The sequence below is a fragment of the Podarcis gaigeae genome (genome assembly GCF_964106915.1).
Source record: "Podarcis gaigeae genome assembly, chromosome: 8".
NCBI classification, from domain to species: Eukaryota; Metazoa; Chordata; class Lepidosauria; order Squamata; family Lacertidae; genus Podarcis; species Podarcis gaigeae.
The window spans coordinates 43,572,529-43,582,718 of NC_139684.1; the positions used below are offsets into that span (position 1 = coordinate 43,572,529).

Genomic DNA, 10,190 nt, shown 5'->3' on the forward strand with positions numbered 1-10,190 from the left:
ACCCCCTCCCGGCTGAGCGCCTGCGCCGGCCTCGGATCGGCGCCCCTGCTGCCAGGCAAGAGGCGCGCTCCGCTCGGAGGGGAGGGAAGGGCTCCAGCTCAGCGCGCCCCCGTCCGCCTGTCTGTCCGTCGGTCCCGCCGTGCACGAGCCGGGCGCTCCCGCCGTGCCGCCATCTTCCTCTGTCTGTCTGTCTGCCAGCCTGGGCGGCCCTTTGTCCTCCTGCAGCGCTGCTGGGCGAGCCCAGGCCGGGCGACGGAGTCAGGTAAGGGCCGAGGCGGCGGCAGCCTCCTTTCGAGCGCGGGGTGGGGGCTGATCTCTCAAGGCCCCCCGCTCGCCTACCCTGGTCATCCCCCGCATGGTGACAGGGCTCTTCTTTCCGCAGGTGCGCCCCCCCTGGGGGGGGGGAACCATGTCCCGTCGGAAACAGACCACCCCCAATAAAGTCCACTGTGAGTAATAAGGGGAGGGGGGCTGTTGTCACTTCCACCTTCCCCCCCTTCCCCCGCTCAAGCGAGGCATCCTCATCCGCAAAATGATGGGGGGGGGGACAGCCCTCCCCTCTACTATTTGCTGCATTCTTCTCCCATAGCCCTGGTGGGGACTCCCTGCCCAGCATCGAAGATTTGTTGGCTGAGCTGAGACATGTCCACGCACCACGTCTTGGAGCCTAAGGGCTCCTTAGGTACTCTGGGGGCTCAGAACCCCTCTCCGCCATTCTAGTGGCATTCTGTCTCTCACTGGGCCACCTTACCCACTGATGTTTCTTCTGCAAATGAACAGCTTTTCAGCACTAGTTGGGAATGTCTGGCTAGTCTCCCTTGCACAATGAGGAACAGGGGACTTCCAGGCACCATGATAGCTTTAGGATCAGAATTGAAATAGCAAAGGCCCAGGAAAGAGTCTGGCAATTTCAGGCAAGCACTGCCCACTTTGCACAACTTAAGAGAAAACGTATCAAGGAGGAACTAAAGCAGATAACTAAACCTGGACCACAAAATCCACAGAAGACGTCTCCCACCACAAATTTGGTTTGCAAAAGTAGAAAAGTAGATTTGCTATTGCCTACACTAAAGCATCTTTTACACACATGTAACAGCTTTACCCCTGGAGGAGAACCTGTATGGCAGGACAAGCTCTTACAAAATATGGGCCCCGGGGGTAGGGGAGCACATGCAAATTCTAGGGCGGAGCCAGGGCATGCAAGAGCCCTCCCTGTGTGCTTAATGCTGCTGAAGGCATTTGTATTTCCAGGTCATGTTGGAAAGGATGCGAAGGGACGGATTGGTCAGGCCACCGTTGCTTTGCAGGAAGGGTTTGGGGAAAGCTGTTTTGGGGAATGGAGCCCAGGCATTAGTCCCATTCTGAGCCATCTTCAGGTAGGGGAGACCATCACTGGGCATCTGAGGAGGGGGCAAGGAATGATTGGGCTTGGGAAGGGCAATGGGCTAATGCGGCTTCTTCCTCCCCCATTGTACTTCCAGGGGAGCAAGTCTTTGCTGGGTTAGAAGAGCACACACGTCAGGCCATGATGCGAAGAGACTTTCCTGGGCTGCTTGGAGCCCAGTCACCACTCATGCAGCAGCTGCCGCCTCCGCCACAAGAAAAGGACTCCAGCAGCAGCAGTAGCAGCAGCAGCAACAGTGAGTTTCCCCACCTGGTACAGGAGGGCAGCTCTGGGACACCTGGGAGAGACCAAACACCTGCATGCTGCTTTGGAATCCTGTCAGCTGGTCTGTGGCAGAGGCCTAAAGCTGTTCTGTATTCCAGGTGATAGCGAGGGGGATGAGACAACACAAGATGAGGTCTCCTCCCATGCTTCTGAGGAGGATGGAGCATCAGCGACAGTGAAAAAGGAACTGGAACTTACTGAGCAGCTGGGCTGCAGCAAGCAGGTCGCTCGAGGCCATGAGGCAAGTGCATCACATTGGCCATAGTCAACACATAGTAAAGCAAAAGTGCAACGCTGCTGTGGTTACTCGGTGAAAGGGACAATAGCAATAGCAGACTCTTGGATAGCCCTAGCATGGAGAAAGAGGACTGTATAGCCAACTCTGGGATTCCTGGGCCTGGTCCATTGATGTGCCCAAGTGATCACTGCAGCAGGCTCAAGTGATTGGGTCTAGGCTTTTTAGCATTAGAGTTCCCTAATGGTAATGGGGGCAAAGGGAGTGATAGAGCTGTTGTCATCTCATTCTGGGCTTCCCAGAAGAGGCATTTGGTTGGCTGCTGTGTGTTAGAAAGACAACACACAACTAGGTAGACCCTCAATCTGATTGCGCAGGGCTAATCTTACATTGTAGAGAATCCGTCAACATGGTTTTAAAGGGTCTGGTGCAGCATCAGTTGGGGGGAGGGGTATGTGTATGCGTGTGGCAGAATACCAGGCATGGGTCTTGTCCTCTGCTCTTTCCTTAGCCTGCCTTTCCTTGCTTGCAGATGGGTTTAAATGCCAGCCCAGATACCCTGATGGGACTCTCCCGTTGTCCCCTCTGCCAGCTAGAGTGTGGAAGCAGGGAGCAGCTTGTCACTCATGTCTATCAGGTACTTAGAGGGGGCTTTGATGAGACCATCACGCAAGGCTAAACCATCCCTGCCCTGGCTCCCCCTTTCCTTCCAGGCTGAAATTAGTAATCCTGGACTGGGAAAGGGTGGGGATGGGGGCAGGGGCTGTTGGCATTGGATGCAGTTTGAATCATCCCCCCCCCCCGGTGGGTTTGCACCACATCCCAGGGAAGGCCTTGCGGGTCTCTCTCCTTCTTTCCCTAACAGAAGAGGGAGCTCTTCCGTGGCATGGCCTTGGCTGCCTGCCCTCATAGGGACAGCTGAGAGGGGGACAGGGCGGCGGAGCCCTTGCCTGACAGCCCGGCCTCGTTTGCAGCATACGGCAGCTGTGGTCAGTGCCAAGAGCTACCTGTGTCCCGTCTGTGGCCGAGCACTCAGCTCCCCGGGCTCCTTGGGCAGGCACCTCCTCATCCACTCCGAGGACCAACTGTCCAACTGTGCGGTGTGTGGGGCTCGCTTCACCAGCCATGCTACTTTCAACAGGTGAGAAGTGGGCATCTCTGACGGTGGGACTGGGACTACGTGGCCCAGGCCGCATTTTGGAAGTCCTGGAAGGGCCCTGTTCAATGGAAGCAATGGAGGTTATACCTGGCAATTTCTGGAGGCCGCTGGAATAGGTGACCCCAGCCAGAAGCATTCTGCAGGCCAGCATTCATGTGGGTGGGGTGGCTTGTAAGCATGGCCAGAGGGAGGGGGAGGGTTACAGCTAAGGCAGTAGCTTGCAAGCCTACACAATGGCTTCTTACGATCTGTGCCGACCACCTGTCATTTCTACTCTTTGACTTTCACAGTGAGAAGGTGTCAGAGGTGCTGTGTGGAGATGCCCTGCCCATTCCCCTCCCTGAGGCTTCTTCTGGTGCCGAGGAAAAAGCAGGTGGTGGTGCTGCTGCTGCTGTCAGCCCCACAGTGTATCCTGCTGGCATCCTCCTGGTGTGCAACAGCTGCGTGGCCTACCGCAAGCTTCTGGAAGCTCAAGCTCCAGGGGTTCGCAAGTGGGCCTTGCGAAGGCAGAACGAGCCCCTGGAGGTGCGGCTGCAGCGCCTGGAGCGAGAGCGCACAGCTAAGAAGAGCCGTCGAGACAACGAGACGCCGGAGGAGCGGGAGGTGAGGCGCATGAGGGATCGAGAGGCCAAGCGGCTGCAGCGCATGCAGGAGACGGACGAGCAGCGTGCGCGCCGCCTGCAGCGGGACCGTGAAGCAATGCGCCTCAAGCGGGCCAACGAGACCCCTGAGAAGCGGCAGGCTCGGCTCATCCGGGAGCGTGAAGCCAAGAGGCTAAAGCGGCGGCTGGAGAAAATGGACATGATGCTGCGGGCACAGTTTGGCCAGGACCCCTCGGCCATGGCTGCATTGGCAGCCGAGATGAACTTCTTCCCACTGCCAGTGGGTGGGCTAGAGCTTGAGGGGCAGCTGCTTGGTAAAATGGCCTTTGAGGAGCCGAGTCCCAGTGCCCTGCACTGAGGAAGGTAAAAAGGAGGACCTGCTCTTGTCTGCTGAGGCCCCACTTGCTCCGCCAGTGAAGCATGGAACTGGAGTGTGACAGTGGTCTGAGGGAGGGAGGAAGGGGCGGGAGCACTGGTTGTGATCAGAAATAAATTAATTGTACATGTCCTCAGTCTGTGCCTCGTGGGCTTGGCCAGTTCACTGCAGCAGCTTGAAAGGCAGCTGCTGCTTCTGCCTTACCCAGCTTGCTTCCTTGCTGGGCAAGATCCAGCTGGAATTTTGCAGTTCTGTAGCCTACCTACATCACGCTGGAGCTCTTAAGTGGGGACTAGCAAAGAAGGTGGAGTCCTGAAGAGGGAGGTGTATAATACGGCTTGGAGCCTCACAAGTTACCCGCAGGGGTGTATTAGGCCTAATCATAGTGGCTGCTAGACTTAGGTACAGCAGCACCAAATGGGAGGTTTGTGGAAGAATTTTACATTCTGGGGGGATACAAGTTGGGGAGGGAGAAAGCAGCTAGATTTGAGTGCTGCTGCTCTTCTTGCCTTTGTGCTTAGAGAGATGGTGGTGGAAGGAGGCAGTTTCTCCCTGGGAGCACCAGTGAAAGGCAGACTTCTAAACAAAGGCTAGAGGAAGGCCCTAATGAGGGGTATATTTCTTTTCTTGGTCAGCAGCCTGTGTTGTCTCTAGCCCAACTTCCAAACTAGGTAAAAGGGAGAGACTTGGCTGCACAAGCGAGGAGAAGTTATCTCTGTCTTGTTAGCCAGGTCTGTTCTGTCCTATTAATCTTAAATCATAAAACCTATGTGCAGCCTGTTAAATTTTTTACACAACAGAACTGAGCTAATTGTGCCAGTGTGAAGATTGCTAATTGTGGCTTTAGTGACCATCGTATGAATTTAAGGAAGTTTCCTTTATGAGCTTTGGGGTTTCTGCCAAAATTTTCTCCAGGAGACAAGTAAGACACAGACACATCAAAAGAAAAGCTATTGGCTTATAATTATATAGATATATATATAGATATAGATATATGTATATATACTGTTTACATAAGTCAACAAGTTAAATGCAGTATTCATAAGAGCATTAACAATAAAAATACAATCTGTGTGTACAGAGACTTTAAATGGTAAAACAGGAAAAAGGATCTCACCCAAAATACAAATATACAGTACAAATTGATTTATTTAAAACAGGTACAAAAAAAGCACAACAAAATAGATTATCCTCCTTAGATTGGTAATGCTTCATTAAAGATCAGGTAGGAGAAAAGGGGCTGGGCACTCGGCTAGTCCTAAGGCTTTAGAGATACGATGCAGTGGGTTTCGGAGTGAAGATGACTGTTGTTGGTTGCAGGGCTGCTACACACTCGCCCCTTGCCAGCTGCATACAGGAAGGTGACCCACCCCAACTAAGGTGCTATGCAAGGGATTGAAGGGTGGCAGGCTGACTCTGTTTGCTTTCTTCCGCAGTGCATCTTGAGATATAGCAAAGGAACTTTCTCTGCAATAAGCCACTGGGTCAGGCCATCGCTCAGTGTTTCTGGGCAGAGGTGGGACTTAATATAAGCGGATGTTTGCTCTTGCAGGCAAGGGCTACAGAAACAGCCGGCAAGAAGGGACGGGAAACCTTTTAGCTGGAAAGGGTATCTGGTTGGTGCCCTTCTGAAGAGCAGGACCCCAGTTCATCACCCCCTAGTTTGGCACCCCACACTGAAACGTGTCTCTTTTAGCAGCCCCCTTCCTACCCTATGGAATGGCCAAATGGACACAGCTGTGCAGCTGCCAGTCCCACAGTATTGCATATTAGGGAGCCCTTCCCAAATATTTACTAGGGCTTGGAAAGGGGTCGTGCTGTAGTGTCACAAGAGAGAAATAGCTTATTGCTCTAGGAAGCTGGTTCTCCCAACCCTCCAGCGGCCCCAGATGGAGTAGTGCCCAATGACACTTCCATATTTTGCAGCTCTATTCCTAACTCTGTCCTGGGCCCTAAGGGCTGTGCAGCAAGCTATCCTGAAACAGCACTGGACCGGGGTGGCAGCGGTGGCAGTAGTGTTGGGCGGTCCAGATGAACTGAGGGGAACTGACCCTCAATAGCCATGGAGGGCCAGAGTTGGTGCCAATGAAAGAGGTGGCCAGTCAGGCTCTTCTGCTGTGATGCTGTGCAAGTGATCCAGCTCCCATGAAGCCCTGGGAGTAGAAGGGCACTCTGCCCTAATGGCATGAAGCAGACATCTCCCTGGTGGCAGGGGAGCTGAAGGACAAAGGAGAAACCTAGGCCAGCATTTACATGGAAATGAGTGTTGGTCTAGTAAGCACACAATCCAGGGGAGCCCAAGAGCAAGTAAGGAAGGCAGAGGGTGGTTTGCGGGGAAACCTGGCTCGGAATAGTGCAAAGTGCCGGGCCTTCCAGAGGAGAACAGCAAAGTCTTCCACCTTTCATATAGAGAGGGCTTGGAGTGGATGAGGTGGCTGGTCAGACAGGAAAGCAGTTCCCGTTGTGAGCCAGGAATGCCTGTAGGCAATGGCCTAAAAGCAACAACTGTAGACAAAACATCCAAGGGAAACAAGCCAAGACTGCCCATTTGGAGCAGTGGGAGGAGCTTCCTGGCTGCTATTCTGGAGTGGGACTTGGATGGCACTGATGCAGAGTCACGGCTATGATTCAGAGCCCTAGAGCTCACCCCTGCCGAATTGAGGGCACCAGTGCAGGAGAGGGTACTCAGCCAGCGTCTAGAACTCAAGCAGTTCTACAGCTTTCTCAGCTCAAAAACTGTTAACCACTTGTACATTTCATCATCTTTCATTCTGTTTGAGTCACCAGTGCACACAGAAGAGCAATTTTCATCTTTATCAGAAGAACCTGAATACATTTTTCTAATATCCAAAGAAATCTTACACATGTAGTGGGGGCCATTCAAGCTGGTTACAGTGGCCAGAATGTCCCCTCTCCAAACTCTCAATAGGAAATGCTTTAATCACCCCAAGGAAAAGCAGGAGTGTCTGTATGTGCACTAGCATGCTCTTATATACAAACTGCCTTGCACTTTTCAAGGGAGCTGGCTGTAACTTGAGGAATCCACCTCTGTGACAAGCCTTAGCCCAGGCCATTCAGACCTGGCTTAGCTGTGAACATCTAAGGCATCTGCAACAGAAGTGGATGCAGCCTTTCTAGAAGATGGAGGTGGGGACTTAAGAGCAGGATGGAGATAGCTGAAGAAGCCAGAGCTAGAACATCCTCTCACACGTACACCTACACCATTCCCACCTATGGGATTCGAGTTCTACCTGGCTGCAGAGCTGTGAGGCAGCACACTGCCAGGTTTGCAATTTAACAGACTATTAACCATTTCCTTTCAATCTAACACATGTGAGGAAATTGCATACAAATACTACCTCCCTGAGGAGAAATCCAGGCTCCCTTGACTCGGTGCCTGGAGAGGGGCTGCTGGGAGGCCCAGACAAAAATCCTTAACTTGGGACCCGAGCAGAAGAAACCTGGCAAACTCCCTCACTGCTCCCTTGCCCTGGTAAAAGCACCCTCCTGCTATGTGTGAGCAAGTGTCCAATAAAGTGCTTGAGTGAGGTGGTGGGGGATGTTGAGCCCTTGCTCCTCTCCTCACAGAAGCAGCGCAGTCACTGCTTCCTTCAGAGTCTCCCCTTGGCTGACCCCAATCTACCCTACCCAGGCTCAGACCTCCCCTACAGGGGGTGGAGAGAAGGAGCCTCTGTCAGTGGAATGATTCTAGGCACACAACTGGGGAAAGGGCCGAGCATCTGAGCAGTGGCCAAACTGGAAGGAACCCAGTTAAGCGTGGCACACAATTTCGCCCACCACTGGGGCTTCACTTCCCTGCATTTGAACGGCCCTCGATGGACAACTTGACCTCCTGGGGAATGAATGAAGGGCGGAGGAGTGGTGGCCGGGGCTCCTCCCCAGACCTTTGGAAGCTGGGGCCTGCCCAACCATGCAGAGAAACAGGATCGTGGTGGGTGGATTCCTGGGGGGAGCCCACTGCCACTCCACCCTTCTCCAATGGGTTTTTCTGCAGCTCCTGGAGACTCTCCCCACCCCGCCCTGGTCTCTCTCGGGTAGCACTCTGGGGGCTTGCCTGGGGCACAAGCCTCCCATTCAGACTCTGTAAACTGATGGAAATGCAAACATCTCCCACCTGCAGCCTGTGGCAGGAGAGTGAGAAGAGCCGGTTTGTCCTCTCTGGACTGCATGAGGACCAGCCCTGTCCATACACAAAGAAAGGGTGCTCAGGGGGCACATCGATGCTCACTTTGCTCTGCTGCTCCCCCACCACAAAATGCAGTGTGACGAAACCCTGCCAGGGACTCTCTTGGATGTCCACCACAGTGCTGGAGTCAATCTTGAGGCCACCACTCACCTCTGCACTGCGCACAAAGTCCTGGGTCTGCAGGTCCTCCACCCTCTTTAGCTCTCCTGTGGCCAGCTGGATGATGGCTCCTTTCATGAAGTGGGAGGGTAAGTGGCTCTGGGAATGGGCACGTTCCGTGTCAGGTAGTCCCTCATGGGCTGTTCCCTCAGGACTTGCACCTCCCAGGCCATCCTGAGCCCCAGGATGGAGGGACCCTGAGACTGGCCGACCATTGGCCATTGTAATGCCTTTCAGTATTTGCCGATGGCGGAGCTGCTCCTCAGGGGACTTTGCCGACAGTCTCCGAAAGTGGCTTTTCTCAGCAGTAGCAGCCACCACAAGTTCCACTGGGTTCCTCATTGACTCTGCCTTCTGCTCAGGAGGATTACGATGGGAAAGGTTTAGAGGGCTCAAGCCATCCTTCTGCTGAGCAGAACAAACAGGGTAGTCCTGGGAAGCAAGCACTCCAACCACCCTCTGCACCTCCAGGTCTGTATCTGGGGTGCTCCGCTGAGATGGCACAGAGATCTCTGTTCTCAAAATCTGACTGCTTGTCAAGAAGGTACCTTCAGTGCTGCACTCTACCGTTGTCCTTGGCCACTGTCCTTCAGCCTCACTTTCCTTCGCCCCCATGGCAGACCTTTGCACCCCGTTTGCTGTGACTTTAGGATCTAGCTGATTCTCCTGCAGAGACTGCTCAGTGTTTGGGCCAGCAACAGAAGCTTCAAATGATGAATAGCCTGCTGGCAGACGGGACATCTGATAATAGACTGGAATTCGGCCCTGTGTAACATCCAGTGGCTGACCTCCAACATGGGGCTGCAGGGAGCCTGAAGGCAAAACTGAGGCACTGGTCTTGCCAAAGCTGTGGGCTGCCTGTGGAGAAGGAGCAGAGTCTTCAGCCAGGAGAGGTGCATAGGGCACAAAGTGTGGGATATGAGAGGCAGCAAGGCTGGCTGAAGAGGACAGAAGGTGGCTGGGCAGGAAGCCAGGAGGCACAGCGGCGGCATAGGGTACAGAATAGTGTGATCCCACAAACTGCAAGGGAGCAGGAGGAAGTTGAGTGTAATGGATAGGCGAGTAGGGGATACCAGGGTGCGGGATCAGCTGCGAGGTCATACTGAAGGCTGGAGGCAGCGGGCTGACATTCACCACAGGTGAGAAGGTGGCCGGGGGCATCGCCACTTTGTACAATAAGCCATACTGGTCCACGGTAAGACTGGTCACTGTGTCGGAGCTGCCACCAGCCTCCGTGTAACGTGAAGGTGCCTGGCTCTGCCTGCCTGTTGCTGAGCCCCGGGACCATTCCACAGAGGTCTCGCCGCCGCCACCGCCCACCAGACCCGACTCAGCCGCCCGCCCCGGCTCTTCGTTGTTGGCTGCCACCGGCAGGTCGCGCTTCTTGGGGGGGAGGAATTCCTGGCCCCGCTCCTGAGCCGCTCTCATGGCGCTCGCTTCGGGAAGCTGCAAGGTGGGCTGCTGCTGTCGCCTCCTCCTCCTCAAGGGGGTCTCCGGGCGGGATCACCTGCAAAGACACAGAGAAGAACACAGGGGTCAGCTGGGGGGGGCAGGCGGGCGGCTTCCGCCCGGCGGGGGGAAGGGAGCCCCGGACACTCCTGTCGCTCACCCGCCGCCACCGCCGCCGCCTCCACGGCTGAGTGCCATCCCTCTGCCCGCCGACTCCGCAGCCACCCCGGGCCTGACCCCGCCCTCTTTCTTCTCCGCCGCCGCCGCCTTGCACGGCGCGCCGGAACTGCCGAGGCTCATGACGTTAGGACGGCGCGCGCAGAGCGCACAGCGA

General features: G+C 54.9%; 2 protein-coding genes across 6 annotated transcripts; one reads left to right on the plus strand and one right to left on the minus strand.

Moving 5' to 3' along the window:
* The first annotated feature begins 120 nt into the window (after nt 1–120).
* Nucleotides 121–5,119, plus strand: ZNF821 (zinc finger protein 821). Of its 5 annotated transcripts, none has more exons than XM_083752201.1 (7): nt 130–262; nt 383–449; nt 1,482–1,640; nt 1,768–1,910; nt 2,437–2,541; nt 2,879–3,045; nt 3,354–5,119. In XM_083752201.1, the coding sequence occupies exons 2-7, from the start codon at nt 410–412 to the stop codon at nt 4,021–4,023; spliced, it is 1,284 nt and encodes a 427-aa protein (XP_083608327.1). In that variant the 5' UTR covers nt 130–262; nt 383–409; the 3' UTR covers nt 4,024–5,119. The 5 variants fall into 5 exon arrangements, with proteins under 5 accessions (XP_083608328.1, XP_083608327.1, XP_083608331.1 ...); XM_083752204.1 differs by having other exon boundaries at nt 190–262; nt 2,770–3,045; XM_083752202.1 differs by lacking the exon at nt 383–449 and having other exon boundaries at nt 121–262.
* Nucleotides 4,986–10,147, minus strand: ATXN1L (ataxin 1 like). Its single transcript, XM_083752200.1, has 2 exons — nt 10,017–10,147; nt 4,986–9,914 (listed from the first exon to the last, which is right to left on the minus strand). The coding sequence occupies exon 2, from the start codon at nt 9,833–9,835 to the stop codon at nt 7,850–7,852; it is 1,986 nt and encodes a 661-aa protein (XP_083608326.1). The 5' UTR covers nt 9,836–9,914; nt 10,017–10,147; the 3' UTR covers nt 4,986–7,849.
* Between the last annotated feature and the right edge of the window lie 43 nt (nt 10,148–10,190).